General features: G+C 33.5%; 1 protein-coding gene across 2 annotated transcripts in view; it reads right to left on the bottom strand.

The window, feature by feature from the left end:
- The window catches only part of LOC133181969 (ras guanyl-releasing protein 3-like), a 53,191-nt gene extending 34,537 nt beyond the window's left edge, over positions 1 to 18,654 (bottom strand). Inside the window, exons 1-2 of one of the 2 annotated variants that reach the window (XM_061316639.1) lie at positions 18,586 to 18,654; positions 6,675 to 6,944 (exon numbers count right to left, since the gene is read on the bottom strand). In XM_061316639.1, coding sequence (XP_061172623.1) covers positions 6,675 to 6,720 — 46 coding nt within the window. In that variant the 5' untranslated portion in view covers positions 6,721 to 6,944; positions 18,586 to 18,654. The remainder of the gene's footprint in view (positions 1 to 6,674; positions 6,945 to 18,585) is intronic. The other variant, XM_061316638.1, reaches the window with a different exon arrangement.
- Between the last annotated feature and the right edge of the window lie 431 nt (positions 18,655 to 19,085).

The following is a 19,085-nucleotide window of genomic DNA, read 5'->3' as shown; positions in this document are numbered from 1 at the left end:
TTAAAAACTTCAATTAAACATGACAAATTGAGAGCAGAGCAAACGAGGACCCCTGAAAACACCACAGGTAAGATCAGGTGCCATAGAGGAGCAAGCATCCCCTGAAGGTCACACCCATCCGTGATGAATATTGTTATAAATAAAACATAGTCATAAATCTGAATGTCCAATTGAAGGTAAATGCAGGAAACTTTTTTTTTCATTTAGAAGTTTTTTGAATAAAGAATACAAAAACAGTTGGGCTAATAAAGGGAAACAATAAGTACACATGGGAATTCCAACAGATAGTTGAAAGACCAAAGACAACATGGATACTGTCAATGAGGAACTCCATCATATATTTAACAATAATGTATAGAACCATCAGGATAATAAATTTGTAATGTATATGAGCTATTGATTTAATGCAAACATTAAGAAAAATTATATGAGTCTACCTTTTGTTTCAAGCATAAGAACATCTTCCTTCACCTTAAAAATCACCCTCACAGGATGCATCCTTGACTCTGTGCCGGGGCATTCTCTTGTGCATGTTAACTAACAAGGAACTTTTAGCTCATTGATAAAAAATATGTAAATTTGACTGCATGGATACAAAAACATTAACATATACATAGCAAAACAGGAAATTAGATAAGGAAATGATTTACAAAACAAGTATCGTCCATTCATAATAATTCCTTAAAAACAAGGTCATGTAATGAAGTCAAAAATTCAGAAGACTAAGACACACTTGACTAAAGGAGTAGCCGAGAAAGACAGATTTGAAGGATAAGAAACTTAAAGTACTTGTCAACTGCATCTGAGCTGATATCCATGGATGTAAATTAGTAATATCAGCTCAGACATACAAGTGAATCATTTAAAATTCAAATGATCTGATCAAAATTTGTAATTTTTTTTAGCCTGTCCATTGATGTTGTATGCTTCCCTAGATGTATCATCAATGCAAGTTGATCTAGGTGGGTAAGTTGAAAGACGGTTAGTTGGAAATGGACCTGCTCCAAAAACTTAAGCCTGTCCATTGAAGTTGTATGCATCCCTAGATATATCATCCATGCAAGTTGATTTAGATCTAGGTGGGTAAGTTGAAAGATGATTAGTTGGAAATGGACCTGCTACAAAAACCTTAACCTGCTCACTAATTCAAAAATCATATTATGTCAGATGCAGCATCCAAAGCAAGTCTCAAAGTCTGCATCCCTACATGCATTATCCATGCAAATCAGTCCATGTTTGGCTATAGTTACTTTGGAATTGGACCAACACTAAAATGTTAACCTGGGATGTGGATAACTGATAATGCCTAAGGGTACAGCAAATGCTCTCCACCAACTTCATCAAAGTCAGCTAAAACCAATAAAGGAAAATATTTTGAAAATCTTCAAGAACAATGAAGCTGCATTGCATGAATGGGTGGAGGAGGATGAAGCCATGTCCCAGACATCAGCCTAAATATACCACCATTCTAAACGTTTCTTACAACCTGAGGTTGAACTTACACCAACTATAGTAAGAGCACTAAGCACTACACTACCCCAGAAGACATACTTCATCTGTAACACTTCCCCCAGTAGACATACTTTATCTGTAACACTATCCCCAGTACACATACGAGGGTTGTTCGGAAAGTTCGTGGACTTCTGTCATATCTTTTTTATTTAAAGTCATATTATATCCAAATTTGATAGAAATATTTTAACAATAAATTCAAATGATTTGTATTAAAATTTTTTAAAATATCTTGATTTATTACTAACTTATTAGGAGTTAAAAAGTGTGAAAATTGGTTCGCGGAGCAAGTCAAAATTTAGTAATTTACGAACAATACACTAATTAATGTCTGTAGTCATATCCTCTGTAAAATGGCTCAAAACCAAAATAAATCTAGACGATAAAATTAAGAATTGTTTCATCGTTTCATATTCCAAATTATGACTTAATAGTTTGCTTCATGGAAAAGAAATCAATTTCTGAAGATAGGTAGTCCCCATTGAAAAAGGCAAAAAAGGTGACGTCGTAGAACGTCACGTAGCAGCAGTTTATGATACAATATTCCGTTGTACTCTGGAAAACGTCAGAATAAAATCTGAAATTGTTGTAGGAAGCAAGAAATGCATGTGTGTTTGGGTCATGCATGTGTGTGTAAATGGCCCAGGCGGTATTTGAATGATAGAGACTCTGTATCAGACGAGGACGATCTGTGAGAAAACGGATTATCTATAAAAGAATCAACCCAAAAAACGTTCATTTAATAAGGTCTTGGAAAGAAAAAGGCGCTTCACGGTTCCTGGTCTTGTGCAAGCATCATTAAGTGGTAAAAAAAAGAAAACATTGACAATCAAAATAATGCTACTGGAACAATTGTTAACAAAATGAATTTCAATTGATAGAGATGCGTTTTAAATGAGCAGATATTGGACCAGACTGTGTGAAATGTATAGGGAGAATATTTTGAGAGCATCATGACGCTATATTTTTGACGTTAAAATGTTGTTCAGTTTGCTCCGGGGTTATCAAACATGTTGATTTTAAAATAAAGTATATTGATTTCTATTAAATCGAATGGAATGAAACTTTACACATCAACAAAATAAATATTTTTACATATGGTAATGTGCTTATATTAAATTTCTTGAAAGGAGTATAACGAGGATTGACATTGTCCACGATCTTTTCGAACAACCCTCGTACTTTATCTGTAACACTACCCCAGTAGACATACTTTATCTGTAACACTTCCCCCAGTAGACATACTTTATCTGTAACACTCCCGAGTAGTGTTATCTGTAACACTCCACAGTAGACATACTTTATCTGTAATACTTCCCCCAGTAGACATACTTTATTTGTAACACTCCCCAGTAGCCATACTTTATCTGTAACACTCCCCAGTAGACATACTTTATCTGTAATACTTCCCCCAGTAGACATACTTTATTTGTAACACTCCCCAGTAAACATACTTTATCTGTAACACTTCCCCCAGTAGACATACTTTATCTGTAACACCTCCCCCATTAGACATACTTTATCTGTAACACTTCCTCCAGTAGACATACTTTATCTGTAACACTTCCCCCAGTAGCAATACTTTATCTGTAACACTACCCCAGTAGACATACTTTATCTGTAACACTTCCCCCAGTAGACATACTTTATCTGTAATACTACACAGTAGACATACTTTATCTGTAACACTTCCCCCAGTAGACATACTTTATCTGTAATACTACACAGTAGACATACTTTATCTGTAACACCTCCCCCATTAGACATACTTTATCTGTAACACTCCCCAGTAGACATACTTTATCTGTAACACTTCCCCCAGTAGACATACTTTATCTGTAATACTACCCCAGTAGACATACTTTATCTGTAACACTCCCCAGTAGACATACTTTATCTGTAACACTTCCCCCAGTAGACATACTTTATCTGTAATACTACACAGTAGACATACTTTATCTGTAACACTTCCCCCAGTAGACATACTTTATCTGTAATACTACACAGTAGACATACTTTATCTGTAACACCTCCCCCATTAGACATACTTTATCTGTAACACTTCCTCCAGTAGACATACTTTATCTGTAACACTTCCCCCAGTAGCAATACTTTATCTGTAACACTACCCCAGTAGACATACTTTATCTGTAACACTTCCCCCAGTAGACATACTTTATCTGTAATACTACACAGTAAACATACTTTATCTGTAACACCTCCCCCATTAGACATACTTTATCTGTAACACTTCCTCCAGTAGACATACTTTATCTGTAACACCTCCCCCATTAGACATACTTTATCTGTAACACTTCCTCCAGTAGACATACTTTATCTGTAACACTTCCCCCAGTAGCAATACTTTATCTGTAACACTACCCCAGTAGACATACTTTATCTGTAACACTTCCCCCAGTAGACATACTTTATCTGTAATACTACACAGTAGACATACTTTATCTGTAACACTTCCCCAAGTAGACATACTTTATCTGTAACACTCCCCAGTAAACATACTTTATCTGTAACACTTCCCCCAGTAGACGTACTTTATCTGTAACACTCCCCAGTAAACATACTTTATCTGTAACACTACCCCAGTAGACATACTTTATCTGTTATACTTCCCCCAGTAGACATACTTTATTTGTAACACTCCCAAATAAACATACTTTATCTGTAACACTTCCCCCAGTAGACATACTTTATCTGTAACACTTCCCCCAGTAGACATACCTTATCTGTAACACCTCCCCCATTAGACATACTTTATCTGTAACACTTCCCCCAGTAGCAATACTTTATCTGTAACACTACCCCAGTAGACATACTTTATCTGTAACACTTCCCCCAGTAGACATACTTTATCTGTAACACTCCCCAGTAAACATACTTTATCTGTAACACTTCCCCCAGTAGACATACTTTATCTGTAACACCTCCCCCAGTAGACATACTTTATCTGTAACACTACACAGTAGATATACTTTATCTGTAACAATCTATAAAAATTTTAACTTTTTGCACCAAAATATCACTACATCCAGCTTTTTATAATCATTGTTTCTTGATCCCTAATGCAGGAATAAAGTATTGGTATGTTTCATAACCTATATACTAAATATAATATTCTAGCTGCAATTAGCAGACATTAAAACAGTACACTGATTTATGAGAGAGATATTAACTACACAATAACAAACACTCAAATATATTATAATTAAAGCAGCAATAGTCTTTATTTAGAAGGCATTAACTCTTTATATGGCTAATTAAGATGTACATATTAACATAGTCCAAAATTCACGTTCATCTTCATAATCTCTGCTATGCTCTCTAATGAAGTTAATTCAAATGAAAAATTCAATTATAAAACCCAAGAATACATGATTCACATACCAAACTGTAGTTTTTCTTTTATTTTTACATGGGATAGAGTTATTTGAAAACATTATACTTTCTAAACTACCCTGGAGCTCTTGATAAGGCTTGTTCTAGGAAATGCTTAAAATGGAGCCAAAAAATGTTTAGCCTAGAGAATCATAGCAAATAAGGTTCTCCCCATTCTTTTATGAAATCTTGTGCATTACTGGGTGTACAATGATGTCAACAGACCACTGTTTTGCTCTAGCCACCCCCCTTTCAAGATGTAGTAAATTACTGGTTTGAAATGATTCCATAAGTCCACAGTGTTTTTTTCTCTAAACACCCCCCCCCCTTTTTTTTCTGAGATGCAGTGATTCATGAATGCTAAATGACATCATAGGATTATGTTATTGTTCTATGCCTTCCCCCAACCTTTAAGATGTTGTGGATTAAAGAAAAGTGAAATTATAGACTACTGTTTTGCCCAATTCCTGATGATGTAATAGGGTATACACAAAGCTGCAAGTCTTCCCCCCCCCCCCCCCCATTATCTTTTAAATTCAAAAATACATAATTCGTATTTCTTTGCTCAAATAGATAAACTTTGCGCCCAAGCTTTAATCCAATAACAGCCTGCTATGATACTACCCTGAATGTTCTATCCAGTGACAACATATGGTATAACATCTGTGTCAAGGCAAGGTGACATGAAGGATAAAACATTAATTTTTTTTTTTACTTGGTGCTTTTAATGAATTATTTGTAAAGTTACTCTATAGTGACCCCACTTTAAAGTTTCCTGAGAAATCAACCGATGAGTGTCAAGCACTAACACGTGTACCCATGCATAATTTATCAAACAATTTCCTACATATCATGAACTAGTCCTTTTAGAACTTTTATCTATACCAGATGCCTTCAAATTTTAATGATTTTTCTTCCCAATTGTAAAAAAAAATGCTTTCAATGGAAAACATTAACTTTCTTTATTGGAATTACAGTATATCTTATCTCAAACAAACATACATGGAATCCTGGTTTAATTGACATGTATTTGGAGCACATTATAGTAGTATTCAGGTTTGGTAATGAAATCCATGTTTATTGTATAAAATTTCGTATTTTATCACATCCAGATTAGATGAGTTAGATTAAATATATCATCAAAACATGTTACATGCATACAGTTAATAACACATAATCATTAGAGCTGTGTATCTTGAGAGAAAAAAGTATCACACTGCATCATGATATTGCAGAAAAATATCACAAATATATCACGGTATTTCAAGTTTATACATTTGTTGGTTTTTCCATTATATTTTAATTCATTTAAGGAAGAAAAAAGGTGCATGGCGTCATCATTTAATTCTTTTCAAAAACTCTGATTCTAATAGTCTCTTGTACTTTCCAAAACCAAGATTAAAGCAAAAAAATTAACATTTACTTTTTCATTGCCTTGGGTCAAGGTCAGGACACACCCTCAGGTCATGAACAATCTTTGTGTGAAGTAGTAGATTCTAATGTTCCTCCGTAAGAAAGATATGGACCGGACATGTTTGCACAGACAGACGGACAAGGTGATTCCTATATACCCCCCTAAACTTCGTTTGCAGGGGGTATAATCAGATACCAAACATTGAAAAAAAAAGTTATCAAAAATCCATTCATCTTGTTCTTTCACAGTATTTACCAGCATCTAGTATACAAATGCTACAAGCTAGGCCAGTGATATGGAAAAAAAAGACATGACACACAACAATTACATATAGCAATAGATTAATAGCACTTACCCTCCACTTGGAAAACTTCAGTGGAATTATCGAAGGACATTTTCATCTTGCTCCTCCGGCCTTAGGGAGCCCTTGGTGTGTGATCGTCCTCCCCTAATTCAATAATCTGTGGGCTCGTTTGACTTTTTATCACATTTTGGTAATCCACAAGGAAAACATAAATACACTCCATGAAAATTATGACATTGTTGAAGGGATTAACTAATCCAATGGTTGATGGACACGCAACTGCATGTAATTGCTACTGGCCTTTATATACACATTACATACCTGAAATGACAAAAAAAAAAAACACTCTGCTAATTAACCTTGTACACATGGGATTGTCAACAATCTGTTTACTTTCATTGCTTTTTTTTTGCATCAGCTGCTTAAATCTCTATTTAATAACAATGCAACCACTTATTAGCACTCACTGGTATTTGAAATACCTTCATAAAAGTACTTTTTTATTTTGTTTCCTTGCTGCTAATTTGTTATAAACATGAAGTTAAGGTCAAATAAAGCCTTAACACTCCTACACCATTTCTAAATGCCATCATTTACATTAAAGTTTATAAAAGTATATCAATACAGTATCAGGACATACTGAGAACAAATCATTGGTTATTATTGTTATCCAATGACCTTCCCTTTACTTCTCTCCGTTGTGAAGATCAATATCAAAACGTGATTTTTCCCATTTATTTGAGGAAAATATCAACAAATTAACCTTTCTACCACCTGTGAGATTTCAGGTATTCTGAATTCTCATTCTCTGTTTGTTTTACTCTTCTCTATATCAGCTGTTTTAATTATTCATGGACTAACATGAGAACTCTTATGTGTTAATAACGAGCTTTGACAAAATAATGAAAGAAATCAGAGATAACATAATGCTTAATTAATTATTGACATTTAAGGAAGACATTTGAGTGACTTGAGCAGATAAAAAAAAAAAGAATAAGAAGACATTTTAAAAGACTTTTGGCTAAATTGATTCCTTTTATAATGAAAGATCGAACCTGTAGAAAATAGTATTGTTTTGGAAAAGATTTACCTTTTGTTCAGTTCACTGCAACTGACAAAGGCCAACTTGTTTTTTTTTTTCCTTTTTGTTTTATTATTTGGTGAAAAATGATTATAACACAAGAAAAATAATCTCTAACTGAAGTTAATTCAGCTGTTGATATGCAGTGCATGCTACGTAAGCTACATTACACAACCATATCTGGAAGTCATGCAGATTCCAAGTCAGAAAAGAATTTGCATGCAACAATAACCGCCCCCTAACATTCTCATTCCAAGTGCACCTTTGATCTCCTTGCAAAAGATATTTTTCTTTAAAAATTTCTTTGCATCTCCAAGGAGAAGCAATAAGAAAAGATCAATTTAGCCGTTCTGAGATAATCAGAATAGGGATCGTAAATGAAAGTAACCTTTGACCTACAACTAAAAAGGCAAATGCTGAATCCACATTTATGCTGCAACCAAAAAAAAATTACAGGATTTAAAGTGCTAGCTCTCACAGGGTTAAAAAAAAAAAAGGCATCCATATACATACATAACCTTAAATGGATTACTCTGAAGGGCATCTATTCTAAAAAACAAAGAGTAAGTTCCCAAAATTTCAATATTCCACCCATTTTACACAATTAAGAGAAAGATGGTCAATCAATAGAAGAAGTTCATTGTATCATAAAAATGTCAAGTATTGATCGCCTTGTTTAATGATAGCTGCAGAAACAATCAACTGCAGAAATAGCCCCAATACTGCTTCATCAGAAGGTTGGCAGACACTGGTTTGGTTCAATATGCCGTACTAAAGACAGCACCTGAGAAAAAAGTCTATTCTAGCAGCAAATCAACCTGTCTTATACAGAGAATCTATTTAACATAGAAAACTGAGGACATCTTCCTTTTTTGTTGAATACTAGCAGAGCCTTCGTATACAGTGTATTTGAGTACTACACAGAAAATTTTGGATGCACTAGCTAGATTTTAAATCAAGAAAATTAATTTACCCCAAAAATTTGTTTAAAAAATATGTTGAATTTCTGCTATTAAAATTACTATTATCGGTAATGCACTCTAATTTTATTAAATAAGAACTGCAAATTATGTGTTTTAGCATTGCAAATATATGGATTATGAAAACTTAGAGAAAGCACTGATGAGGATTTATCATAGATTCAAATGAACAATATTTCAGTACAGGTGTCTTCATATAATGTGGAGTTGACTGTGTTATATTTACTAAATTAAAGATCCCATACCTTGAAGGATACCTTTGTATCTTCAAACTTATCAGGCCTGTAGTATGCTTACAAATACTGAAAAAAAATCAACGAAATATAATATGGCCTTTAGCCCACAACGAAGTGAAAACACCCTAGATGACTTTCATGATATTAAAATTGTTTACTACCTATATCACCGTAAGTCAGGCAACAGACAGCTGCAGAATATCTCAGACATATTGATGCAGGTGTTTGTTGTACCTGTTTAGTTTGACTGATACATGTCCTTACTTAAATTATATGAAGAGATTCCTCCAAAGCAACCAAAGAACCCAAGACCTCCAAAGACGAGAAATGTAGTCCGGTCAGAACACTATCCACAAAGCTGTTTACACAGCAAACACAAACACATACCTGGGTGAATCCCTAACCCAGGAAATTATTTTTTTGTTGATAACTGTCAATAATCCAATAGATAGTCTTCAGTGACTGTTAGCCAGCACAGTAACTGTTTGGTGTGTTGTCCTGTACTGTCGTCGTCCAATCAATCAAGCAAGTCACACATTGTTGACAGGTGCCCTGCCTGCAGGGCTAAAGTCCTTATCTCTCCACTGTCACAGCCGGCATGTACCAAGGATACTAAAACAAGCTTCCCTAATTCACATCATACATATCCACTGAAAAATATTTTCACTGTTTGCTCTATTGTACTATTCTGTAGAAGGAAATACCGATTTAACGCAGTTGATTTGTTCAGTGATGGATAATATAGCATACCAGATTACACCAAGTACAGAACTGTACCATCTTCTGTGTGTGCACGATAACATTCACTTCATGGTACTGATATAATTTAATATTGTACATTAAAAAAATATATCAGATAAATATTCATCCCGTGATATGTTACATATTTTATGGCCTGTATATGCAGTGACAGCTGAGATTATGAGTTAAACATGTAACATACGATTTTGATACCTAGGGCTACAGAACTATCATATAGTGTATTTAGCACATTGTCTCCCTGCAGTGTGTACACAGACAGTAATTGTTGTCTTATTTCCTAGATCATCAGTCCTCTTTACCTCAAACAGGAAGTTAAGGGAAAAAAATAACAATAGGTCTCCTACTGCACACACAGTCTCCCTCTCGATGATGACTTCCACTTATCAAATCTCACGAGATTAATTTTACACTAAATAGATGTTAGGCGGATATTTTTTTTTACTCTGTAAGGCTTTTTTCTTTAAAATTTTTCCTGTTTTAATTTCCTTTTAAATTTACCTCTGTGAATCAGACCTGCATATGACAAGTCTTTTTATCTCTTTAAAATTAGTTTAGCTTTCTCTACTTTCTAAATCAGAAATATTTCCTTTTTTTTCAAACTTCCTGGTAAAATAAATGATCTTTTATATTAGGTACCTAAATTTTTCTACCTTTTCAGTTTCAGTGAACAAAGGACAATATATTTTCACAAAGGGCCTAATATATTCCTGATAATCCTTCAAAAATAAAACTGATAGAAATAAAAGTTCAATGATATGCATTGAAGTGGTAAATTTTTTCGCTTGGATGGAACATATGGGTCTTTCTTATGGAATGTCAGCTAACATCATAACATGCCCATTTATTTTAGAAACGAGTGAGCAATATTCATCGCAAAGCTTAATCAAGAGGCCCATGGGCCACAATGCTCACCTGAGTAACTGTGGCCCTTCTTGTTCATCAGCAGATTATTTTTCCTATATATTCCTACGTAAAATTTGATCACTAGGTCATTGTAGGTTCTCTGATTCTGAACATTGATATTAAGTTAGTGTTTCATTTTTTCCACAAATTCTGATATTTAGATCAGGACCTTGGACTGGCCATTCAAGTGTTGGAATCCCCTCTCTGGTCACAAAATCTTTATCTATTCTTGTTCTATATACTTGAGCATTGTTGTCTTGAAATATATACAGATTGTCTGGAAAATGCCTTGCTACAATAGGCCATAAATTGTTATCAATGATTTCAATGTATTTTTCAACATTTATATTCCCATCAACAACACATGAAGTACCTATATTGTAAGTTGTTATACATTCCCGCACCATCAAATCAAGGCAGTGTCCAGGAGGGGGTGCAACATAAGGGGGTCCCACCCTTCCCCATCCTTCCAAAACACAAACACACGTTGTTCCCCATCAATCATCACCTTTCATTCATCATTAAATATTACATTTCTTAAACTCATCGACAGTTACGTGTCTGTATTGCTTACACCGTTTTACTTTGCTGACTTCATGAATCTAAAGTTTTTTCTTTAAAAGCCTCCTCCTACACCCCCTCAAAATTCTTTTCATAGTACTTTCCTGCGTGCTTCTAGGTCCATTTTCATTGGTAACATTTGTAATTTCTTCAGAGTCCTTGACAATTATTTTAACAATTAAAGCCAGATAAGTTGCCTCTCTCCTTTGACACTACATTTACTTGGTCTGCCACTTTGACTCTTGTTTTCTATGCTTCTATGCCCTTGTTGACGTTTCAAAAAACTGCATATAGAAGATATGGGCCTTTAAGTCATCTCTAATATCTTCTTTAACTTTACATTAGCTTAAGACAATGATAGAATGCTTTCTTTTTCGGACTTACAAAGATCAGATCTTTCCTAATCTGTTTTGATAGCAGAACCAAAACATTTACAGGCAACAAACATATATCATAACAAAGTCATGTGACCTGTCATGTGCTTGTATATCTTCATACAAAGAATCTGGGATAACTCTAATTTATGCATTATGAACAACACTGAAATATGAATCGAGCAATGGCAGTGCAAATGAAGCCACCATTTTTTATGAATACTTCTGACCTGAGATTGTATATGTATTTGTTGAAATATAATAGTAAAAAGCTAGCAGCTCATCATAATTATGAAAAACAATTTCCTTGCTACATGTCCTTGAGTATTTTAAAGATGTACAGTTGAACTTTTATCTCCAACACGGATATCTCGAATACCATGGATATGTCAAAGTCACTAGGAAGTCCTAACTACACTTTTAACCAGGTTATCTCCAATCCATGGATATCTCAAATTTTTTCTCAGTCCCATAGAGTTTGAGATAATGAAGTTTGACTGTACTTCAATATATGTCCAATTAGTCCCACCCTGGGGCTTAAACCCTGAACCCAGGAGCCATGAATTTCACTTCAATTTTTGTAAAGGACTCATTGCTTTATATGCCAATAGTTTGACTACTTAATGTCCAGGAGTAAAGTAGAAGATTTTTGAAGATTTATTTTTATGCTTTGGTGACACACCCCTCAGGCCCCAGGGAAGCAGAGACCGTAAAATTCACAACGATTGTTCCCCTTTACTCATTGATGCTGTGTATTACAAAATTGGTACAAAAAATGGATAGCAAAAGGTTACGTATTAAGTGACACAGGTGACTTAACAATTGATGCAATTTCCTCACTCTTGAATGCATTATGGTGTCATATTAATTCATCAATGTCCCTATATGTTTTGAAAATTTCTTCAAAAATGACCAATATCATTCGAAGTATTTGAATTTTTCAAATAAAGCACATGCAATCTCAAATCCAAAATTTACATGTAAATGTACTGTAACAGTATTGTACAACTTTTATTCATGTTTAATTATTACGTGTGTTATCATTATTTTTTTTCCCTTATAAATAAAGGGTTACTTGAATTGTTTCAATATATAATATTCAAACGCACTAATTTTGGGGGGAAAAAAATCAAGAAGTAAATAACACAAACCATCTACTCTTAGTATGTACATTTTGTAGTAAAAAATATCAAATTAACAATGATGATGCATGATGCATCAAGCATGATGAGTCCATTTTATATAAGGACTGAAAATGGATTTATATATAAGGTGCTAATTATTTAATTTGTATATTTACAGAGCCATTTTTTGCATCAAGTGAACCAGCTATTTGCAGTGGAAATGTTTTATAACAACTTGTTACTAAAGGTGATCAGTTCAGATATGTAAGCCTTGGCAGCCATCTGCTATAGAGTACAGCAGAGATCAGTGACCAGTTTCAGACTCCTCACAGAATGTCACAGATATAATCGACATCATGCCATACAATCAAATAGCCACTCTGATCAATTAAAGCTAATTAAGCCGTCACATTGATAGTCAGCTTTCCTGAGGACTACTCTGCCACCATTGTAGATGGAAGAAGCAAACATTAGTATTTCTATTGTTCTTAATGCCAGAATTGTTCTCCATCTCAATGTATCCCCCATTCAATGCATTAACCTCACCCACATCATCATCCAAAACAAACACATAAACTCTATCAATATTTACCCTTTTTTCCCTACAACTGATATTATCACTAGGTTCAATGTGGAAAGATGAAGTTGTAAGCCAAATATATACATCACCAGCTCTAAAATTATATATTACAAAAAGATACACTGCATAATTATGTTACAATGTGTGACAATGTGAGGTCAAAACTGCAAATTCAAACAAGAAAATCCAGAGCATGTGAGAGAAATCAGGGGCTTGATCTAAATACAATCTAAACCTGTGTATACTTGACTAAAATCAATACCAATGGCACATTCCTCATCCTGGCTCTTCCCTGATGAAAATAATTATTTTCAATTTCTAGGGGGTTTCCAATCAATACTATGGGCTATTCAAAAGCCTGTCATTGAGGACTTGTTCTTAATCTTTTCCCCATAAAAATTCTGAAAATGTTTGCAGCCTAGGTCACCCCAATCATTTATATTTTGCGACTAATGGTTAACCATACGCAAGTTATTTTTACAAATCAATTACTGTTCATCATGATGCCTTTTTTTCTCCCAATGACACCATCTTAGTAATATCAAATGTATAACTGTTGTCTGACAAGGTCAATATAAAATCAAGGTCAGAATAAACCTAGTTAAATACTGCAGATTGTACGTGTGCATTTTGACATTCAATCCCCTGATAATGCTTGCTAGGAAACATATTTTGAAGAAAAAAAAGAAACTAAACAATTTTTTCTTCAAATTTCAGTACCTTAAAATCATGAAATAACAATTGAACTTTGGTATCTCGAACAATGATATCTTGAATACCATTAATATTTTGAGGTTGGAAGTCCCAAACATTATTTTAAGTTTTCTAACCTCAATATCTCAAATTCTTGGATATTTCAGTTTCTTTTTGGTTTCATCGAGTTCAAGATAATGAGGTTTAATTGACCAATGATAACATATTTAGACATTCTTGTTATACATATGTAAAATGACCCCACAATAAGTTGCATAACTGCAAGAAAATCAAGAGACATCATCGACCTTAACAGAGGGGAATTCTAAAATATTCAATCATTTGTTTACAATACTTCCTCTTTTTTCCTTCTTTCCCTTTTTTTTAATCAAACAATTTCAAAATAATCCATTCCTTCTAAAACCAAATCCAACAATTTTATTTGGGATTCATTTTAAATGTAGGCCGGCTGGGGATGTAAGACAGATTAATTTTTAATGTCATTGCATTCAACTTCAATGCATTTGGGTTGATATTTGTATATTAGTCACTAGCAATACATAACAAGGGAGTTTTGTTTGCTTAATTTATATTTTGAAGTACACACAAATGATCTTTAAAGTCTAAAACAAATAAATTAAATCACTTTATCCCCACAGTCCCTTAAGAAATCCTATTTCAAATTGTCATAAGCAAAATCAATAGGATTAACAGAGTTTGAAAGAAAATGACAATTTTGTTCACATTGGAGTTATACCTGCAGCTTAAGGAGTATCAACAGAGAAAAACAAGAAATTCCTTAAAGAGTCCCTCAAATAACCAAAAATCACTGTAACATGTAGCGGAATTCCAAAAGTACCATAGTCTCAAGGCTTAATTGTCATAGATCTTAGCTTGATTTTATTAAAAATTAAAAGCTTTATGCCTTGATAAAAATATCAGAATGTAAATTAATGCTAAAATAGAAAACATGCCAAATTAAGATACATTTCAAAATTTGCATCTACTTTAATTAAGCCACACAGCCAGATAATTTGACTAAATAGACTGTAAGAAATTTGAATTTTCATCTTCATCAAGCAAAACCAACATGACTTAGACGACAATAATGACAGAGCATCACTATATAATTACCTTCCAACACATCGTGTTGTATAAATGTCAGTCCTCCATAGCTTCTGTTGTACCAGTCACTCAGAATGAGATTTATATGTTAAAAACCCTACTCACCTGAGGAGAAACCATTGAATTTGCTGAGCTGCAGCATCAAATGCCTGTCTGATGTCCATTGACGTAATCATTTTACGCATGGCTTTCAGGACAGCAGCTGCTGAAGCAGCTCTATTTACATAGTGTCAAAATGGACCGACCGGCAGGTTTTGTATTTTTATTTGACAGGATTCCTTAAAATAAAAAATCAATTGCCTCTGACGCTCAAGACTATTTCCCTCTCAACACAGAGTTCATTGAGATGGTGATAGGAGCTAGGAGATGGCCACCAACCACAACTCTATATGTACATGTCAACAGATAAGCTAGCCCTAGTAAGAAATCCCTGGGGAACTACATAAAAAAAATGTAATAAAATGATAGCAGCAGATACAGGCCAATTCTATATTAGATTCAATACTTGTCACATCAAACAGGTAATATCTAACAAGCTTACTGATAATAATGTAACCTGAATATAAATAGCTAGATTGACACGATTAACAGATACCTTATTCATCTATGATATCTATGAATAATTACCTTTTTCTTCAATATTCACTTTAGCTTACATTTCTGCTTAATTATTCCTGAATTTTGGCAAAATCCTTTGATAAACAACATGAATCTCTTCTACATTGTAAAGCCCAGTAGAACTCACAGCACACTACAAACATCAGGCCCTGGTCATCGAGGCGGAATCTAGAGACTATATAGATATACTGATGTTTCTCTCCTCTCTAGCTCCATTCTTATTGATCCAATTGGCAGTATTATGGTCATAGGACCATGAACATGTCTGTCTCACAGAGCATTGCTTTTTGCAGTTGATTCAGATATTCTCTCCTCTCAAAAAGGTATTCAGATTCAAGATTCTAAGACATGTACAATACATATCTGATTTGTGATATTGATAGTGGAAATCAGTCTTAGATTTTTATAAATAAAAAAAAGTTCTTAACAGATAAACGGTACTGTTTTGGGCACTGATAACCCGATGTCAATCTATCTATATTATGGAATATATACCACTGTCAGTGTGGTTAGAAGAGAAATTGCAAAGAAAACTAACTCATTAAATATTGAAAAACATATGAAAATATTCAATTTTTTATAACCTTTCAAAATGGCATTTTTGCAAAAACTAATAGTATTGTTAACAATGTTTCTTTACTACATAAATCAGTGGAAAATAAATATTTCATTCATGATCTGTAATTACTGGTAAACTTGCCAAAGGTTAAAAAATTATATGAAAATCATATGGATCATTAATTAATAATTAATATTTGAATGTATCAGGAACTAATATACAATGATTAAATGATATACATATCAAATGATATTCATATGAAAATCATGAGGAAATTTATATAAAGTCTTCAACTTCTGAATTTCAATTGCTACATTGGGTAAGTATCTACAAATTACTTTTTATCAGAGAATCTTTTGTGGCAAAGTTTCCCTATAATATATGTACATGCAAAGACATTCCACACACATCACATGAACTGAAAATGGTGAGAAATTTTCACAATTCTAGAGAGCTGTATGGGTGTCATGACCATTTTTAGAATATTTAACTATCCTAAAAAGAAGAGCTCTATATAGAAAATTGCATTAAATTATATACAGTGGCGCCTCGTTTATCCGGACGCCTCCGTTCCCAACGAAAACGTCCGGATAAATGAATCGTCCGGATAAGTATGTGTATATGCACATGCTGAGTAGATCAAAATTTTCTCAGCTCATGAATTCACGCCAAAAGAGAAGGCGAATAAAATAGCCTGCGTTAAAAAAGGTCTCAGCATAAAATTGCCTAGTATCAATTTTTTTATCGCATAAATTACATTTTAATATATTTTTTTCTTTACTTAATTACTTCTTTTAAAGCTAAAAAATAAAAAGTTTAAACCAAAATATCAGTTTTTTTCCCTTTGCCTTTACATTTGATACCTGTATATTCCCGTATATTCTTTACACAGGGCTACTATAGTAACTGAACACTTCAAGCTATCTCAAACACGCGCAATCAGTGAAAGTATTGTAAACATTCAACATAAACACAAGCAATCTTAATGATTATTAATTATTTTTTTCTAAAGACTCTAAGTTTGAATTTCGATCACAAAAAATACCTTGAAAAAACGTGATCAACTTCTATACGTAACGCCAGCTTTATATTTCTTTTCTAAAGTAACGTATGTTTATAGATGGTAGTACATTAAATAGAAAGATATTTCTTTTCTGCCTAATGTAGAAAAAAGCGTTTCAAATACATTTACGTTTTTAGAAATAGAAAATCATATTTTAAACTAACAGTCAACATGATCAAGACCATTACGAAATCGCTTGTAATTTATTGTTCTTTTTATTTACAACTCTCCAAAATTCTCATGAATTTACCGATGTATATACCGTTAGCAATATGATTTTGAACGGATTATTATTTAAGTAATGCACAGTGTAAGCGAAATTCTTCGAGTTTCATAATAGACGTGTGATTTAATTGGGGTAAACACATAGATTAATTATAGACGCTTTTGGTTGTAGGTCACAGGTAACCGCCTTTAAACTGACTACATGGCCAATGTTTTTACAACAATTAACACTACTGCAAGATGGGTGAGAAAAAGCCGTTTCTTGAAAAATTACCGTCCGGATAAACGAGTCATTTTTTCAACGAACTATTACGTTTTGTAGTAGAAATCGACCGTCCGGATACGGAACGCGAATTTCCGGATTAATGAGACAGAATAACGTGGAAAAAATCGGTTCCCCAAAAATATCGTCCGGAAGGTGAAGCGTCCGGATAAATGGCGTCCGGATAAACGCGGCGCCACTGTAGCTAGAACATGTGGGTTTTGTTCTTTACTAAACAATTCATATCTAATATTTTTAGGTGATCTGTTAAGTAAATTGACCACCCAGTCTCCTTAAGATCCACATTAATGAAACATGAACAGATGTACAATATACATTATAAATTGCCCAAGCTGCAATTTTTTCCATCTGCAGGTAACATATCTGACCCCAATCCATCACCCCCCTTTGCAGAAAGTTAATTTAAATTTAGATTCTACATATACTGTAAGAACGAAGGTATACAATTCATTAAAATTTTTCTTAAAAAAATTAAATATAAATTATAATTACAAGTAATAAACATATATTTGCTAGCCATCCTATATCGACTAGTAGAATTATTCTTCAAGTTAACTTTTTCCTGATTAATTTAAAGCTTGTTTCACTTGGCTTGTTTTCCTTTCCGCAATCAGATTTAAAATTTTTATGGTTGTGAAAGTCCTGGATCAAATTCTTAAAAGCATGTGATAAAGTGTCACTTTTTGCTACCTTGCATGTCAACCCAAATAAAAATAAACAAATAAAATTCTTAAATAAACATACCTAGAAAATCAGCCAGCAACACCATATATAGAAAGCAATTGGTACACTTACCTGTAGATCTTCAACTCTGAACAAAGTCAAGTGATTGACAGAGACTTAAAGTCAAAGAGATGCAGACATCACTATTGATGAACATCATTGATTTTCACACTAAAAATAAAGTACATGTACAGTTACAAAGCAAATAAAAAAAGTACAAAGCTTTGTGTGACAGCTGATGCAGAAAAGTAGTCAGCCTGAATTGCCTGCCACAATCAATGAAGGTCAACATGATGCAGATACTATAAGATATTTACTGTCATCTAAGAGTCTATGGGTTTTCAAAGACATGCATCCAAATGACTTCATTGAAATTCTTGAGACTCAAAATATCAACTTAATTTTTTCCCCCAATTTATCAAAATATCAGCTGTTCTATTTTTGTCTTCAATATATTAATTGATAACATGTCCTTCAATATAAAAAAAAATCTCCTCCAATATAGCTCCATGTATTAATTTTTTTGGCTTTTATCTTTGCTTGAATTACAAAGTGATAACTGAAATTCAAAA

The sequence above is a fragment of the Saccostrea echinata genome, unplaced genomic scaffold, assembly GCF_033153115.1.
Source record: "Saccostrea echinata isolate AGI-Se365-2 ecotype Australia unplaced genomic scaffold, CSIRO_AGI_Sech_v1 ptg000009l, whole genome shotgun sequence".
In the NCBI taxonomy this organism is placed as follows: domain Eukaryota; kingdom Metazoa; phylum Mollusca; class Bivalvia; order Ostreida; family Ostreidae; genus Saccostrea; species Saccostrea echinata.
This window is presented reverse-complemented; position numbering and strand designations above follow the sequence as displayed.